At 44.6% G+C, this 18,168-nt stretch overlaps 2 protein-coding genes and 1 long non-coding RNA gene across 7 annotated transcripts in view; 1 reads left to right on the top strand and 2 right to left on the bottom strand.

The window, feature by feature from the left end:
- LOC105486763 (NSF attachment protein beta) overlaps window positions 1-4,440 on the top strand; it is a 50,677-nt gene extending 46,237 nt beyond the window's left edge. For both annotated transcript variants that reach the window (XM_011749820.2, XM_011749819.3), the window contains one exon: window positions 1,488-4,440. In XM_011749820.2, coding sequence (XP_011748122.1) covers window positions 1,488-1,598 — 111 coding nt within the window. In that variant the 3' untranslated portion in view covers window positions 1,599-4,440. The remainder of the gene's footprint in view (window positions 1-1,487) is intronic.
- LOC139358526 (uncharacterized) lies at window positions 4,145-8,576 on the bottom strand. Its single transcript, XR_011613633.1, has 2 exons — window positions 6,736-8,576; window positions 4,145-6,407 (listed from the first exon to the last, which is right to left on the bottom strand). It is a non-coding gene; the product is annotated as an uncharacterized lncRNA (long non-coding RNA).
- Window positions 8,577-8,741: 165 nt separating this feature from the next.
- LOC105486764 (GDNF inducible zinc finger protein 1) lies at window positions 8,742-17,692 on the bottom strand. Of its 4 annotated transcripts, none has more exons than XM_011749824.2 (6): window positions 17,631-17,692; window positions 13,549-14,936; window positions 12,190-12,284; window positions 10,373-10,540; window positions 9,568-9,725; window positions 8,742-9,229 (listed from the first exon to the last, which is right to left on the bottom strand). In XM_011749824.2, the coding sequence occupies exons 2-6, from the start codon at window positions 14,913-14,915 to the stop codon at window positions 8,879-8,881; spliced, it is 2,139 nt and encodes a 712-aa protein (XP_011748126.2). In that variant the 5' UTR covers window positions 14,916-14,936; window positions 17,631-17,692; the 3' UTR covers window positions 8,742-8,878. The 4 variants fall into 4 exon arrangements, with proteins under 4 accessions (XP_011748126.2, XP_011748125.2, XP_011748124.2 ...); XM_011749823.2 differs by lacking the exon at window positions 17,631-17,692 and adding an exon at window positions 17,419-17,549; XM_011749822.3 differs by lacking the exon at window positions 17,631-17,692 and adding an exon at window positions 16,014-16,291.
- Between the last annotated feature and the right edge of the window lie 476 nt (window positions 17,693-18,168).

The raw sequence follows: 18,168 nt of genomic DNA, 5'->3' as shown, positions 1-18,168 counted from the left end.
GGCACGTGCCTGTAGTCCCAGCTACTCAGGAGGCTGAGGCAGAAGAATCACTTGAACCTGGGAGGCGGAGGTTGCAGTGAGCTGAGATTGCGCCACTGTACTCCAGCCTGGTGACAGAGTGAGACTCTGTCTCAAAAAAAAAAAAAAAAAAAAAATTTACATTAAATATAATTTAAAATATTAAAACTAAGTAGTGAGAATTTGCTGTATTCGTGGCATGAAAAAAATGGAAGGTGGCCAGGCATGGTGGCTCACGTCTATAATCCTAGCACTTTGGGAGGCCGAGGCGGGTGGATCACCTGAGCTCAGGAGTTTGAGACCAGCCTGGCCAACATGGTGAAACTCCATCTCTATTAAAAATACAAAAATTAGCTAGGCATGGTGGAGTGTGCCTGTAATCCCAGCTACTTAGGAGGCTGAGGCAGGAGCCTCAGAACCTAGTGGGCAGAGGTTGCGGTGAGTCAAGATCACGCCGTTGCATTCCAACCTGGGCAACAAGAGTGAAACTCCATCTCAAAAATAAATAAATAAGTAAAAAATAAAAAAATATATATTTTTAAAATGAGGGTTTTTTCCTTTATAATTTTTGTTTTTCCATCTTTTGCCATGTCATGTTTAGAATTAAGCAAAAAAAAATTTTTTTAATATATTTTGAAACAGAGCCTCACTCTGTCACTCAGGCTGGAGTGCGGTGATGTGATCACGGCTCACTGCAGCCTCAACCTCCTGAGTTCAGGTGATCCTCCCACCTCAGACTCCTGAGTAGCTGGGACTATAGGTACACACCACCACACCCATCTAATTTGTGTGTGTGTGTGTGTGTGTGTGTGTGTGTGTGAGACAAGTTTTCACCATGTTGCCTAGGCTGGTCTCTTAACTCCTGGGCGTAAGCTATCCACATGCCTTGGCCTCCCAAAGTTGAAGGATCACAACCAACCTCAAGCAGATTTCTCAGTAGCCTCCTGTAACATGTTCATCACAACTCAGGAGTGATAGTGGAAAGGAATGTTTTCCTGTTGAACTTTTGCCTGCCACATCATTTTCATCCTATTGTAATTTTTTTCTTTGATAATGCATTGAAATGTGTTAAAGGAATTCCGCTTCCATACATATTCTAACTCTGCAATTAATGTTTTCCCATGTTCAGTGAGTAATTTTCCATATTACTTTCACATTTTTATGCAATGTCCAGTTTCTTTTGCCACAATAATTATGACTGTTAATGAATTTTCTTTTTACACATGTTTGAAAACAGAGAAATGTCAAGCCCAGGAACTAGTCACTAGTATCATCAAAATAGTAACAGGATAATGAAACAATAAACAATTTTTTAGTGAAGAAAGTTATAAACCGGAATTATTAATTTCAAATAACAAAGAAAGTTAGTAGATTATAGCTGTAAATGTATAAACAGCTTGGGGTACTATTATTTTGTGTTTTTAACGTATTTACATGGGGTAATTCCTGCTCCTCTTTCTTTATACTAGGTGAAGGAATTTGACTCAATATCTCGTTTGGATCAGTGGCTGACCACCATGTTACTTCGCATCAAAAAGTCCATCCAAGGGGATGGAGAAGGAGATGGAGACCTAAAATGAAATGTTTTTGTCTTTGTGGCATGCAGCTAACTCCTGTTTAGTTTTGTCTTAGGGTCAAGTGATCTTTATGGGATGCCCATTTAATGGCTTAATTTTGTTGCATATGAGCCAGACAGCCTGGGTATTGTTTAAGCTCCCCGAGTCTGTGTTGCTGTGAAATGGATGAAGGGGAGGCTCCTGTTCATCTTGTGGTAATGATGGGTTGTTTCATGCTTATCAGAACCCCCAGCGTTTTCTGAGAAGTACTTCAGAATCTCATTCCTCATATTTCATTGGTATTTGTGGAGCCTATGTTTAATGTTGCCATGTGTTTTTATGTCCTTTTTGTTAGACTTGAGTACTCAGCCCAGTTGTTCTCATAGATGCTTTGCATTTTCTCTGTGCTTTGGCATCTGGATATGTTCTTTAAATGTGTGTTTAGTTTAGGACAGTTACTAGGAATGAGTTTATAACTTTATTAGAAATCACTTCTATTTTTGTTATCCTGTGATTATTTTGATGGTGCTAGTGACTAGTTTCTTTGCTTTTTGTGTTGTTCCGTGTGCTAACATGTGCATGGCAAAAATTTAGAATAGCCAGGGTCTGTAGGCATCACATTGTGAGGAAAGGAGCTTTCTGGAAGTACTTGCTTCATATATGGATGAGTGTCAAAGTGAATTTGATTTGTACTTAGACACACACACACACACACACACGCACACACCACAAGATCTATTAGAAATGGAATTTTTCTCTTTTTCTGGAGATAGTTTTCACTTCTAGTTGGAGTGGAAATCCCTTTATATTTGCATTAAAGTATTTTAATTGGCACAGCCTGCTCGTTATTTTCATGTTTATACACTTTCCCACATTGAGGTGGTGTGTTCTGTGCTATGGCTATAGAAATCTTGGTCAGGGCTGGATAGATTATCTAAGTCAAGCTTGAGAATGAATGTATGTAATTTTCCTGTTTATTGCACATGATGGGTTAGGTGGGGTAAATGTGGTACAGGTATGTACTGTATGCCCAAGTGGGCAAGAACCCCAACTTGTTTCTCAGGGGACTTGATTGTTCTCTTAGCTGGTGGAATATTTTGGCTTATGTGTTTGAACTCTGTCATGTTTAATTGGTTTATATATGTATGCTATCTTGATTCATGAACTTGATTCTATTATTTTATATGCTGATATTTAGACATACTCTTGTCTCCTGAATGTCCTCTGCATATTTTATAGTTAAATGATTTATATTTGAAATGTGTTTGTTGCCATACTTAACCCAGCAGACACTCTGACATCATGGAGCTTCACTGATGACAGATAACGAAACTTTCTATGTTATGTCAGGTAGTAGTAAGTAGTATTGGAATGATGTTTTCATTTTTGATGGCTTTCAACTGGAATTGGTAGGATTTTATTGGGCTGAAGTACAGTGAGTATTTCCAGGCCAAGGGTCAAGTGCAGGTTGTTTAAGAAATGATGAGTAGGTCAGTCTAGGAAGAAAGAAAGCAGCAGGAAAGGAAGTGGGAAGGGCCAGCCGAGGACAGATTGTAGAGGATCCACATCAGATGGCCACGAGGGCTTGCAGGCTGTAGTTATGGTGGTGACATGCATGAGGTGGGCTGGTAGTGCAGGAAGCTCTGTGATGTCAGAGCATCCACTGGGGGTGGTGATGAAGATGCTCTGTCTGTGGGCCCTAGAATTTAATGTGGATTTCCTCCTTCCTTCCAAGTTCTGAGATTCTTAAATGACAGCTGGCTGTCTCCAGAGGTAAGACCTGGAATGGAGTCCCAGTTGGTACTTTTTCACTCCCTCTTAGAATCTCTTATGAAAAAATGATCAGAAGGAAAAGTGGGGTTTTGTTTCCCTAGCTAATAATATATCCTACAACTAGCCAAATGCACTTTTGTGAAAATGGGGTGTGAGGAATGGTTCTGCAGCTTGAGTCCTCTGGTTTTAAGTAGTTTGTTTCTACTTGTTTAAAGAATCTTCTGGTCTGACCACTTAAAGTAAAAACCAAATGATTTATTTTAGGGCAATTATGTTTAGCTTTCATCATGATACTCCAACAGACCCCTGTCGGAAGGGGTATGTTTTTTTAACAATAGTGTTTGTAACATTTTGTTGTGTCAATTAGAGGGTCACTTGTTTGTATTGCAGTAAACACTGGGACCAGTTCTGGGGTTAATAATTAATTTTTGTTTTTAATATTTCACATAAAAAGAATCAAAGTAACTGTAATGGCTAGAAGATACCTGCCAGAAGATAAAAAAAAGAATGAGAGAAAAAGCCCAGTCAGTGGTGTGCAAACTTACTTCCTTTAAATGTCTCATGGATGTAGGACAGTGACTTGTTTCAAGATGCCTGTGAGCTAGGTCAAGATGTATAGAATGTTACTTATGAACAAAATATAATTGTTTATGGTAAATTCTTGTACTTTAGCAAATCTGGAGTTAGTTCATAGTCAAAGTCAATTAATATTTCTTATAGGAAACTTTTGCTTTTTGTGGCAACATTTTTATAGCTTGTGTGAGTTCCTTTTTTTATTTAATGATTTCAAAGCAGTATTTTTGCACAGTTGTGACCGTGTGTGGTGGTGTCACTGTAACCAAAGTATATGCACCAGCCCTTGTGCATTTATTGTTTCTCCTGATTTTGTGCATTTAAATGTCCAAATGCAAACCTTTGTGACTTCCTCTGGAGGACTTGGCAGCACAGCATGCCCCCGTGACCTGCCTGCTGTGGTATGAGCTGTGACCAAGAGCAGGCTTCCTGCTCCATGGAGTCCTGAGTTGCTCTGGGATAGGGGATTACATTATGAAAACTAACCATGTGTAACAATAAATCTACCTTAGCAGAAAAAGTGTGTTTGTTTTATTTTAATCTGTACAGTAAAGTGGAAATTATCAGTAATATTTTGACGAGTCTTCTTGCTAAATTGGCGTAGGTCAAAAGTAGCTTCCATTGTTTCAAGTTGTTCCCGTTAAGATTAAGGCAACAGACGTTAATACTCTCTAGGCTCCGGTCATTTGGTGGGAATTCCAGGGCACCGTAGTGGTTTTGCAGACTGAGGGTTTAGAAGGAAACCCTGGTTACTTCTGTTGATGCAGTCCACTGAAGTACATGATAACCCAGCAGACCCCACATTCTCATCCCTTTCTTGAATCCTTTAGGGTCTACAGTTACTTGCAAAGTTGAGGAAGGCATAGTTGCTGGAAGACTGGTGGGGAGGTGAGGCACCCCTAAGCCTGACACTCTCCTACCCCAAGAAAGTACCACTCAACTATCTGGTCAGTGTGGGCATTTATCTTAATTTTGCAAGTATCTGCAGGGGAGAGGGGATGCCCCTGGGGAAGGGTCAGTCCCACTGACCACTGGGGCCTGAAGTTCTGGTGAGGAAGAGGACCCATGGTGGGTAGTGCAGGCTGGCTTATCCTACCATCCTATCATAGAGCCTTGACTTCAGGTCCTAAAGTATATTCACAACACTTCACGTAAGTCAAAGCAAATGTTTTAAATGGTAGAACAAGCTGTCCCCGTCTAGGTGTTCTGAGTTGTTGATCATTCAAAGCCTAAATCAAGTGGCTCTTCTCAGAATCAGTTTCCTAATGAAGATGCCACCATGGTAGTTTAAAAGCTTAGTTTTGTCAGCCTTGGTTAAGACTCCACATACAGATTGCCAAAGGTATGCAGATGATTTTCCAAGTCTCATTTAGGATGATGTGATAGATCGGGGTCCCCAACCGGTTAGAAACTGGGCCCCATGGCAAGAGGTGAGCTGCGGCCAGTGAAGCTTCATCTGTATTTGCAGCCATTCCCTGTGGCTCACATTACCACCTGAGCTCTGCATCCTGTCAGATCAGCAGCGGCATTAGAGTCTCATAGGAATGCGAACCCTATTGAACTGCGCATGCACAGGATCTAGGTTGTACGCTTTTTGTGAGAATCTGATGCCTAATGATCTGTCAGTGTCTCCCATCACCCCCAGATGGGACTGTCAAGTTGCAGGAAAACAGGCTCAGGGCTCCCACTGATTGTACGTTATGGTGCATTGTATAATTATTTCATTGTATATTACAATGCAATAATAATAAAGTGCACAATAAATGTAATGTGCTTGAATCATCCTGAAACCATTCTGTCCCCCCACCTGTGGAAAAATTGTCTTCCACAAAACTGGTCCCTGGTGCCAGAAAGGCTGGGGACTGCTGTGCTAGATGGTCCTCTGATCTGTGTGGCTCTCTCAGTGACATCAGATGAAGTATTGTTACTCCCGAGTACATGAATATCATGACGCTTGGTTAAATTAACAAGTACCCATCTTGTTTCCCAAAAATGAACTCCTTGGAGTGACAAGGTTTATTTAACAGGTTAAAAATTAAATTATACACTCAAATTTACTTGTTTGAATAATCACCTACAGCAAAATCACTTATCTGTAAAAATCACCTTAAATGTCTCCACCACACGGCCAATTTTTTCCAAATGACAACAAAGAATTTGGTAAAACCAAAGGCTGCACATCCCTTTGGAGTTTGGGCTACAGTATTTCACAGAAAATGGTTGGAAAATGGTTGAAGTAAGCTCCTAAATGGCCCTTCTTGAGGCTCTGGGAGAGGCAGTGTGCCAGTACCTGGGCACTTTCCTCATTACACACTTGGGACCAATCCACTCAGAGGGTGGCCTCGCTTCCACTCAGCATGGCTGTGCTTGGACTTGGAGGAATGGGGCAGGTGCTCTAGGAGGTCCTCTGTAACCAGTTTCCTACAGGGTTAGGTTTCTCTGTTCTCAGAGACAGAGAAATGTATATAGAAGTCATATCTTTGATGCCTACTTTTTTTTTTTTTTTTTTTTTTTTTTTTTTTTTTTTGAGACGGAGTCTCGCTCTGTCACCCAGGCTGGAGTGCAGTGGCCGGATCTCAGCTCACTGCAAGCTCCGCCTCCCGGGTTCACGCCATTCTCCTGCCTCAGCCTCCCGAGTAGCTGGGACTACAGGCGCCCGCCACCTCGCCCGGCTAGTTTTTTGTATTTTTTAGTAGAGACGGGGTTTCACCGTGTTAGCCAGGATGGTCTCGATCTCCTGACCTCGTGATCCGCCCGTCTCGGCCTCCCAAAGTGCTGGGATTACAGGCGTGAGCCACCGCGCCCGGCCTGATGCCTACTTTTTACATTGAAAAAAGTGGCAGAGAACTTAACCACACTTACACATACCCTAGCCTGGTTGCGGCCTGCACATGAGCAGAGGTCAGGATTTCTCCTCTCCAGAATCCCACTGCCAGAGACCAGCTGGGATCCAAGCAGTTAAACAGCTTAATCCTAGGACTGTATGAAATAAAGGCTTATGGACCCTGATTTTACATTTCATTATTCATGTAATTAAGCAAATGATATGTTTCAATTAAGAATCCTATTTCTGCAGAACCTAAATTATAACAGAAATAGATCTTTAAAAAATTGCAAAACTACTTTTACAAAGCAGACATTTATTAACACCATTTTTTTTTTTGTAGAATTTCTAAAGAAACAAATTCAAGACAAAAATCCCTCCAGTAGGTAACAAAATAATCTATTGTTTCAATTCCTTCTGATCAAGTGACTTTATTCCATAAAACAGTACATCAGCTGGGTAGGTTCGGTCTCCTCTGGATGTGTGACAGTCATTATTTATTTGTTCTGTAAACATAAGTAGGATACAGTGACATTGTCATAACTAAATTTGAAGTAAATTAGTATTGTGACCTCCAAGGGCAGGTGTGAAACATGTTATCAGCACCTGAAACACCTTGTAGTGGTTTCACTAACATAAGTTAAAACATAAGAACTTAGGAAGAAAGTCTTCCCTCATTAATTTCTGACATAGTGCAGCTACATCTTCATCCTGGAACTTACGGACAAAGTACCTTCCTCTTAGAAAATCAAAGTGTTTTCACAGCAAGTTTAATAAATTAAAAATGTAGAGAAAAAAGGAACTAGTGAACAAAAGAATTCTCCAAGGTTCCCTTTTTAAATTAGTATGTTTAAATGTTACATGTGAATCAAAGCATTTCACAAGCACATGGCACATACTCAAGGCCCTAGAACCAAATGTCAACGTTTAGCAAATACAGCAGAATTTGTCTTTTCATTGTGAATTTTTTAAAGCAATAATTAAGTCCTGCATGAAACAGCCAAAGGAGCATTTGAGACAAAGTTACTGGTTCTTCACAATCAACTCTTTAAGGCATAATCGGAGGTAAGTGTGCTGAGACTTTTGGTCCCTTCTGCTATGTTCTCATATGCTCCCAAGGAAACAGACATGTCAGTTACTTGCCTGTTTCCATCTCTAGGTGTGGAAATGAGAAGTCTGGGTTTCTGGAAATTACAGAAATCAAGTCAGAAAAACCTGGCAAAAATATTAATACTCTGTTCTACAATTTGCCACAGTCACCTCATTTTGCAAATAAAATGACTACACAACTTTCAAGTACTCTAAAGCATCTTAATTTTTCACACCTCTGCAAAAAAATACTATATTGTTTTGCTAGACTCTTTGGTAGGACAGCTTTTACCTAATCTGATTTTTTGAAGACTGAAACTGAACAGCCTCATCTCATTTCTAATGAGATTTTAGACAAACTCATTTGATTTTATGACAAACTTCCTAGCTGCATATGTGCTGAGATTACGCTAGCAGTTTTGCAGGTGTTCAATCTGTCATACCTTGTTTACTGCCTACAAATGGGGGGTGGGGAGGAATGAATGCAACCATCCATTTCTGCAGTTGCATTTGAGGGTCCCCACAGAAAATCAGATTTGCTTCAATTCAACAGGGAAGAAATGGCTGAAAATATGTGGCCCCAGTTTTATTTCAGCTTGGAAGAAAAACACCTTAAAAGTAGTTATGAGAGAAGTAAACCCACATGGAAATATAAGGCAGGGTGAGAAGCCAGGAAGACTGCTAACGACAACATCAGGAGCTGGTTCAGTGCTCTGTACTCTGCAATTAAGACCAGCAGTTGTCTAAACAAGATAATCAAGAATTAGAACGATTAACATACACCCTACACCAGAATTAAGTGAGGTTATGTTCACTGCCTTGTTTGTCAATAAAGTAGCTGAGATCATGCAGATCAGGATTTTTGAGGGAAAGCTTTTAAAACGCTGTGATAAAGCCGTGCAAGTTAGCAGAAGTTCAGGAAAATCTGCAGAGGCCGTTCTTGCCCACATCTTTGCAGGTGAACAATTGTTTATCTTAGCCCCACATCATCTTGAGTTCAGCTACCACACACGCACACTAACAGGATGAGAACTGCTTGAAGCTCTTATTCCATGTTGCTCAAAGAGTGAAGCTGTGTGGGCATCGAGTCTGTCTGTGGGGTCAACTCACTAAGCTCGCTGATGGTGGTGGCCAGCAGGGTGTCCTGGGACACCACGGAGTCATCTGACTTGCAGGCTGTGTCTGCAGAACTGTTCTCCTGCATGGTAGGTACAGTGCCTTGGACTGCAGCCAGGTTGTGGAAATGGCCATTTTCTGCAAAAGACAGCAATTTATCCGAAAGTTTGGACGACACATACTCTTCGTCAGGCTGTTCAGTCTTGTGTCCGTCATCGTTCTTGGGTGAGCCATCTACAATGACAAGGAAAGACTTCCATGGAGTATTCTTATCGTGTATCTATAAGTTAAACACAAAACAAAAGTCACTGAATGTGTCTCTGAACAAGTGCATCTTTTAAAACAACAGTCCCTCTACAACTTCAATTTTCAACTTTCACTAATAAGTACCCGCCTGCCGCCACCCTCACTGTTACAGAGTAGTCATCGTGGATTGTGCTTTCCCTGGGCCTTGGGGCTTCATTCACTCCGTGAGTGTTCCACTGCAGAGACAACCCAAGGAGAAAGTACCTGTTGTCTCGTAACCACCTTGGAGAATGGTGGTAGGTATTTCTCTTTAGGGTTCCGTGTATCTAAGGGCAGCAGCTTGTTTCTCAAAAAAGCCAACCCATTGCTTACTGAGGTGTGCCGCCGAAGAGTGGACTTGTCGGTAAATGTCCGTCCGCACGCATTGCACATGAACGGCCTCTCCCCTGTGTGGATGCGGCGGTGACGCTGGAGGGCGTTGAGCTGGGTGAACTGCTTGCCGCACTGGTCACAGCAGTAGGGACGCTCCCCTGAGGCAGGGAGAAAGGAGACTGCTGGTGGGTCTCTTTGGCCTACTGTGCTTAATTCTGAATACACACTTGAATGAATGATGCTGCTGCAAACCACTGGGAAGCCTCAGCATCCAGCATAAGGAAGGTTATGTTGGGAACACCTTAAGGGCTACAAATCTATCTCTATAATACCAAGAATTTATGGCCTACACCAAAAAGGGGCCAAGACATGTGCCTGCAGCAGGTATTATAACTACAGGAATGACACCTGTTTTCCACAGTAATGGAGTTAAAATTACAAGTCCCCTAACAACTGAATATGCATGTGTGCGTGTGCATATACTAACATGTACAGATCATCCCTATGTCCACACATCCACATCCACTTCCTACATTCACACCATGACTAAGCTGTCTGTCCTTTTCAGTAAAAACTCCATGTAGCAAAAGGAACTTAGTCTTCTCCCATTGTAAGTGCTCCCACTTTTCAGTTTCTCTGAGTTAGAAACAATCTCTAAAAAAATGCTATTATCACATACAAAGTTTGGCCAGTTTTCTTCAAAAGCTTAGTTCCAAGTAATTTACTGGTAAATCTACAAGTTTTGGAATTTTTTTCTTTTTTTTGGCCAAACTAAACTCCCTTCCCTGGGACATTTCAACCATACCTGTGTGGACTTTAATATGCTGGTAGAGTGAATTCCGCTGGGCAAAAGTCCTGAAACATACTTCACATTTAAAGGGTTTGGATCCAGTATGGATTCTATTGTGGTGTTTTAAGTACTCCTTAGAAGCAAAACTCTTGCCACATGTTTCACACATAAAAGGTCTTTCACCTACATGAAAAAATGAAATAAAGTCATAAACAATACAGGCATGAAAAACCCATGGAACAGTAGGCCTACACTGTTAAAACCCACGTGAACTCCTCAAAAGTGCCTGTAGGCAGCATGTTACATTTTCTAGTAAAAACTATCATAAAATATACATGTAAGATGCTTGGTACTTACTGAAAGTTGGTGTAAAATATCCTTGGAAATTGCAAGAAAAATTCCATTTGACTAGAATCAAAGAGGTATTGTTTGTTCAGCTGGCTCACATTTTAGAAATTATTCCAAACAAGAAAATAATTTCACAACTTCTGTTTGGAGGAACTGCTGGATTATTTTCAAAGGAACACTTCTATGGATCTTTATCAGAATAAAGGGGAAGTTGACAATGGATATATATCACTATTCTAGAGTAGCAACTCCAATCAACTTGATTGAATTGTAGGACAAAAGTTTTAAATACCATCTCACTTTTTGTAGTTTAATCCCACAAATCAGACTTACCAAATTATTAGCTGTGCCCCTGATTTCACAGACATCAAAATAAAAAGTGACTTTAATAAAATCTTACCATGTTAATATTCTTACCAAAGGACCAATTCTAACTTAATCCTTCATTATAACCTGACCTTGTCCCCAATCCCAAGCTTTCTTTAGACACCAATTCTACTCATTCTGTAGTCGTAACTCATGTCATTAAATGCTAATTTCATGACATTAAATGAGATTTGCATTTAATGACATGAATTATGACTTCAGAATGAGCAGAACTGGTGTCTAATCACACAGATGTGTCTAATGAGTCAGAGACATGTCATCTCTGTCTCACCTGCATTTGAACTTCAGACTTATAAGCCAGTGTTTACAAGTAAGAGTAAAAAATGCAAGCAGAGAAGAAACTTAGAAGAACTGGAACACTTCAGTGCTGTATGCTTCTGTATCTTCCACAAGATTCTGAACCTCAGGGTTACTGTGCTGAAGCAGAATAAAGCCAACTTAAATTTTCTCTGTCACATAATAAATCATAAAGACTTTGGAAAACAGAAATGAGATAATCCTACTACCTTAATATATCATAACAGCTTATTTTCTTCTGGTCTTTTATGTGCAGGTTTTCAATACAGTTGAGGTTAACTGTACGCTTAATTGTGCATTTTAAAGTTGAACATCCAAGCACAGACTTTTTCATGTCGTTCAGAGCCCTTACTCTGAATAGCCGGGTCATAAGCCAGGGTATAGATTTACCAGAGTTTACTGGAGCACTTCCTTGTGCTGTTTCCCATTCTTAGTTAATAAAAATAGCAAGAAGTGGGGATAACAGCATATAGCTCTTCCCATATGTTGGACAATTTCTTTAGGACAGAGTCTTAGAAAAAAAATTTTCAGTTAACAACAGTAAGAACTATTTTATATCTCTTGATACCTAAGACTTGCATGCCAGATCCTATGGCCTGGTGGTATGAAAGCCAAGGCCACATGCACACTAGCAACGAAGGCAGTGGGTGTATGTTTATTCATTTTGCTCACTTACTAGGAAAAGCTATATCATGGCTTGAACCTGCACCACCTTGACAGATGTCAACTTCAAAGTTAATCAATTGCATTTCCTTCTACATCTAGGAAAGACATTCAATCACAACAGCATGGGTATTTACCTGTGTGACACCTTTTATGATAAATCAGCATGTGGTTCTGAGTGAATCTTGCACCACATTCATCACAGACAAAAGGTTTTTCCCCTGTATGAATTCTGAAAGTACAACATTCAGATGATAACTTAGGATGTATTTCAAAGCTTACTTTGCAGTACAATTTCCACTCTATCTTGCAAAAATCATTTATTCCAAGAGACCTAATGAGAATGACTGTAGTGACAGGTCAAGAGCCCATAATCTCCATCCCAAAATAAACTGAGTTTCTGCACAAGGTCAATGGATCCACACATTTTCCCTAAGTCAATGACCGGAATGTTCATCTACACCTGCTCATAAGCCCTGCTGCTGGTGCTATAAGGCATGTGCAGGTAGAGACCAGGCCTTTGCAGATTTTTTAAAACACTAAAGACCACCATCTAATATTTGTAAAGCTATCTCATACAGAATAATCAGCCACAAACACCTTAGGAACTACTGCTGATTAAGTGTCACATGATCAAAAATGTTACTCTCATTTCCTAATATGACATAACCGGTAGAGAAAGGAGAACTGTTCTCAAAATGCTGAAGGTGGCATTTTTAAAATGCATAGGCATTTTAATGTCACAACTAGTATGAAGCAGCAATCAACCATAATTTACTGAGCACTTCCTAAACCAAGTATTTTTAACTTATTAGATAAAGGAAAAGATGAACACCATGCTACTAACCCAAGACTGACCTAGGTTTGAGGGCAGAACTAGAATAGAACAGAAAACAATGGCTTGTTGGGATTTCAAGAATAAACATACTAAGAACTATAAGGAAACTTACTTAAAAACATCACCACACACCTATAGTTCAGAAACATATTAAGAAACAGAAAGCATTGTCTGTCCAGATTCTGGAGTGTAGACTGCCCAGATGGCACTCCTTCCAAGCCTGAGAACCGAAAGACCAGAGACGAATCCTAAAGCCCTAAATGGCATCTCACTGAGGTCTCTACTGAGATTGTGGGACCTGGGGGGTTCACAGAACTCAAGATCTAAATGAAGAGTCAGGAAAGGAGAAATAAAGGCAACGAGGCCCAACTCTTCCTCCAGCACAGCGGGGAAAGCCCGTGGCCACTGTCGCAGTCCCACCAGGGGGACGTCCATGCCAGCAGGGGCGCCCCGGGGGTCTCAGAACAAGGGAGCAGAGCCATCATTCGCAGCCCCTCTACCGTGACAGAGAACTCAATGCTGTCTCGAAATAAGCCCCCAGGTTTGGAGCGGAGAAATTAAGCAGTGAGACATCACTGGGTCCAAATCCCAGGACGACCTCAGTGCTTGACACGCCCTTCCAGTGCGCAGGGACCCATCTGGACGGCTCCACGCGTACCTCATGTGCGTCTTGAGCGCAGACGGCTGCGAGAACCTGGCGCCGCACTCAGTGCAGCCGTAGGGCCTGTCTCCCGTGTGTGTGCGCTCGTGCAGCCGCAGCGCAGTCTTGGAGCTCAGGCCCTTTCCGCACTGGCCGCAGCGGTGCCGCTCGCCTCCACCCTCGTGCACCTGCAGCACGTGCCGCTTCACGTCCTTCTTGCGCTTGAACTTCTTGCCGCACAGCTCGCATGGGAAGTGGCGCTCGCTGCTGTGCACGTGGCGCTGGTGGCTCTTCAGGTTGCAGCGGTTGGCGAAGGTCTGGCCGCAGGTGTCGCAGCGGTACACCACTTCGGTGGCCACGCCGTGGCGGTGCTTGCTGTGCTTCAGGAAGCTCTTCTCATACAGAAACGCCTTCTCGCAAATGCTGCACTTAAAGTTGCTCTTCTTCTTCTCCCCTTCTTCGTCCTCCTCCTCCTCCTCCTCCTCTTCCTCCTCCGGCCCTGCTTTCTTCGACACTTCCTCCAACTCAGCACCCACCTGGCAACCCTCATTTTTGGAAATTGGCTCCATCTCTGTGCCCACCCTGTCCGGGCTTTGGTCCTGGGGACACCTGTAGTCCCCCATGTCACCCTCAGCACTTTTCTGCTGCTCTCGGAGTCTTCTCGTATATTTCTTTTTAGGGATCTCCACAAAGACCTTCCTCCCAGCCAACCTTCCACTAGCTCTCCTGATTTTAGGGTAGGGAGGCTTAACTACCTCTTTCTTCTTGTCTAGTTTGTCCTTGGACTTCTTTGGTGGCAAATCTGAAGACATGCCATTGCTGGCTATCTCTCCTAGGTAGCCCAAGGAATCCGTGAGACCATTGGGGTGAGGGCCATCCATGGCCACACTTGCCCTGGGGGCAGGAGCAGCACTAACTTGGGAGCCACTGCTCACCTCCACCTCCTGGGACTCTGAGAAATTTTGCAACTCCAAAAGTACCGACTCTAACATCTGTTTTTTTAACTGAAAACAAGTTTCTGATAAGTCCAAACATTTCAGCTTTTCAGCCATTTCCAGCATTCGCTGCACCCGATCTTCTTCCACCTGTACCTTTGCAGTGTAGACAAACTCAAGAAATGAAGCAAAGTCAGCAACCTGCACTTCATTTAAGTAGACATTAGTCCTAGTACCATCCCCACTCTTCTCGTTAAGGAACACTTCCTTAAAAAACTTGCTGGTGGCAGCCAGCACTGCCTTATGGGCCATGAAGTCTTTGCGGACGCCCTGATACTCCACGCTGACTGTCACATCACACAGGTGACCCAGGAGGCGAAGCTCATGCATCTCATGCAGTAGGTTAAATGGGGAGGATTTGGATTCCAGCAGAACCGCACCGCTTTCCATCTTTCTTCCTTCCAAAAACAGCTTTGAAAAAGAAACAAGAATTATGCATGAGCAACCACTGAAGCAAAAGGACTAAAATTTATGAGGATTCCTTCAGTACTTGAGAAGATATAGACTCATTAACAATCTAGCATTACTCAGGTAAAGATTCGAATGACATTTTACTTCTTAGCACAGTTTTCTAAAGTGAAGTTCTTCATGCATTTTCCTAAGGTAATAAATTGGCATGAAAAAAATAGTGTATTCTAAGATTTGCTCCAGTGATAAACAAATGATGGAAGCTGTGATTAGTGAAATACATTAACACAGTATTTTGCTCACCAAGGTCACTATCTAATTTGCTTACAAATATAGACCCCAAAACTGTAAAAGAATTCATGGCAACAATAACGTCTAGTTCTTTGATCAGGACACCAGATAATTAAAACTCATAGCCACCACCATCTGGGAGCAAATCCAAAACCTTAGGGAATCATTTCTGCCTTTGAAAAGAACCAACTAAATAACTACTTTCCATGAGGAAAACTCGGAAAAGTAGTTCCCAACATCCTAAACTCCTCATAATTTGAATTATTGTTACTCTACTGAAATAATGCAAGTTCCACAGCTTTTACAAGCTGTGTTCCTTTGAGCAAGCAACTTCTCTGAACCCATTTCCTCCTCTGAAGAAGGCTGACCGGCTGTTACCAGGGTTCCATGAGCCTGAAACTTGCTGGCTAATTGTTATTGGTTTCCCACACATAGGCCAAGGTGCTACAGTGATCCCCATTTCATAGATGAGGACCTAACAGGGTAAAGTCAATGGCTGGTTGGCATCTGAGCCAGGCCCTGGTAGGACTCCGGATTCAACTCAAACTACTCAACACCCTCTTCCCCTCAGCCTCGCCAAAGAGGCAAAGGGCTATGATTAGCCCCTAAATCTTTCCACTGCAGTGGGTATGCAAATTTCACCAACCCCACCCAAGGCCTCCAGATACATTCACCCGCATCATCATTTGTGCTGCTTTCCCCCAACTCCCTGAATATGTTTTCTCCACGAAGTTCGTTCCTGCCCTTCAGTTCCTGAATCTAGCTAGCTTCCTTTTTAATTCCTGTTACCATCCATCCAAAGCACGGTGCCTTCCTTCTAGCCTCCTTCGTCCAGATCACAGATGTCACCTCAGATTCACCATGTCTAGAAAAAAACTTGTCATCATCTTCCCTGAAAAACCAGTCCCACTCCTCTCCCCTTCTCTGGTCTCATCAAAGTTACCGCTCCCTACAACCACCAGTCCCCCAAACATGCAAAAGACTGCTCTCTGGGAGTTCCGCTGTAAACAAGTACCTATGAGGTTTTTTGGGGTTTTTTTGTTGTTGTTGTTGTTTTTGTTTTTGTTTTTGAGACGGAGTCTCGCTCTGTCGCCCAGGCTGGAGTGCAGTGGCACGATCTCGGCTCACTGCAAGCTCCACCTCCCGGGTTCACGCCATTCTCCTGCCTCAGCCTCCCGAGTAGCTGGGACTACAGGCGCCCGCCACCACGCCCAGCTAATTTTTTTTGTATTTTTAGTAGAGACGGGGTTTCACCTTGTTAGCCAGGATGGTCTCGATGATCTCCTGACCTCGTGATTCGCCCGCCTCGGCCTCCCAAAGTGCTGGGATTACAGGCGTGAGCCACCACGCCCGGCCTACCTATGAGGTTTGATCAATGTCGCCTGAAGGAGACGCCACAGTAAACTGTGAGAACACTGACAAAGCCTAAGCAAGGGATCTATAAGAGTGGGGCGGAGTTTCAGTGGTCCCAGCCCCAGCCTGGGGAAACAAGGCTGCAGAGGGCTGTCAGCCTGATGCCCATACACACTGCCAGCCCTGACTTCCCCAGACCTCTGCCAACAGGGCCCTCGAGGGGACCTGATTTCTCAATCAACAAAGTGGGTCTGAGCGCGATTTCCTATGTTGTTTGGCTACTGGAGTGCAGACACTGGAAGTGGCGACAGGGCCGTCTGCGGCCGGTGACAGCTGCGTGTCCGCCGAAGCTCATTGGCATTCTGGCCGCCTCCCAGTGCGCCCGGCATCTGCACCAACGTCGGCGGCCCCTGAATCCCCGAGGCTCACGGGGCCAGAACCCTTCCCAGGAGACGCTGCTACCGGCAGCCCCGTCCACGGCCACAGGGGCCGGGCTTCCAGGAGGGCTTAAAGCCGCCGCTGTCCTCGCCATCCTCACGGCACCTCCCACCCTGCCCGCGCCACTTGGCCTCCCCAGCGCCCGGACGCCGCTTGGCCACTCCAAAGACCACCCGGAGTACAAACTACTGCAGCCACAGAGAAGCCCCTCCTCGTCCTGACGCGCCGCCTCCCAACGCGGGCATCCGGGGCCGCGTGGATCAGGCCCTCGGGCCGCCCCCTGCCCCCGCTCCCGCATCCCCGAGACCCCGCAGTTCCTCAGAGCAGCCGGGGAGCGCGGACGACAGGAAGGCGGCGGCGGGCGGCGAGGGGCCGGGGCCAGGCCTGCGGGCCACGCACTCACCTTCCAGCCGGCGCCCCCGCTGCCGCCGCTGTCCGCTGGACCAGGCCGGTAGGAACAGCCGGCCCGGCTGGGCGGGGCGTGGCACCCCGCGCGGGCACCGCCGATTGGTCACTGAAGGCCCCTCCCCTACCGCGGTCGGCCCCGCCCCTGGCGGGGCTGAGGAAGCGGCTGAGCGCGCAAGTCGGGCAGCGTAGCTGTTTAGGCAGAGTTACCTGATCTGACGTACACGGGGCCGCGCGACTGACTGGCGACCCCGGATTGCGTCACCCGCCGCATTGCGTCACCCGCCGCGAGCCAAGGCCTGCGCCTGCGCAGGAGACACCGACGTCTGCACTGCGGCACGCCACAGCGGGGCGGGGCCAGTCGCGAAAGGTCACGTGAGCGTCCGAGGCGCGTGGTCACTTTCGCGTCCGTTCCTGGCTTCTGGCCGCGAGGCGCCAGAGCTTCCTTGTCCCAGCAGCCTGCGGTCAGGGTGTGCCCTGCAGTTCGCTTCCTACTAAGAGCTGCTCAGGTCCCCGAGGCCGAGCGCACCCGCAGGGCACCGTGGCCACGCGAGGGACCTCGCGTAAAGCCGGGCTTGGAGCTGGCACTCGCCGTGGCTATTGGGGGTGCAGCAACCTCTACGGTTGCTGGAGAACAGGCGCCAGGCGGGGCGTGGCGCTCTCCTCTGGGGTGCTTTTTCCGCGGTGCCCCCGCCCCTGCTGGGGGACCCGGCGCGCCAGGAGCCGGGACTGCACCCTGAGGTCTTTA

The sequence above is a fragment of the Macaca nemestrina genome, chromosome 15, assembly GCF_043159975.1.
Source record: "Macaca nemestrina isolate mMacNem1 chromosome 15, mMacNem.hap1, whole genome shotgun sequence".
Lineage (NCBI taxonomy): Eukaryota > Metazoa > Chordata > Mammalia > Primates > Cercopithecidae > Macaca > Macaca nemestrina.
Note: the sequence above shows the minus strand (reverse complement) of the source record. Positions and strands in the feature narration are given on the sequence as shown.

Excerpts from the sequence above, each read along its gene's own strand:
- LOC105486764 (XM_011749822.3), bottom strand. Across the intron at positions 9,726-10,372 it reads GCATATTAAAGTCCACACAG|GGGAGCGTCCCTACTGCTGT; the intron begins GTATGGTTGAAA and ends TCCCTGCCTCAG. Across the intron at positions 9,230-9,567 it reads CTCTTCGGCGGCACACCTCA|ATACACGATAAGAATACTCC; the intron begins GTAAGCAATGGG and ends TTTAACTTATAG.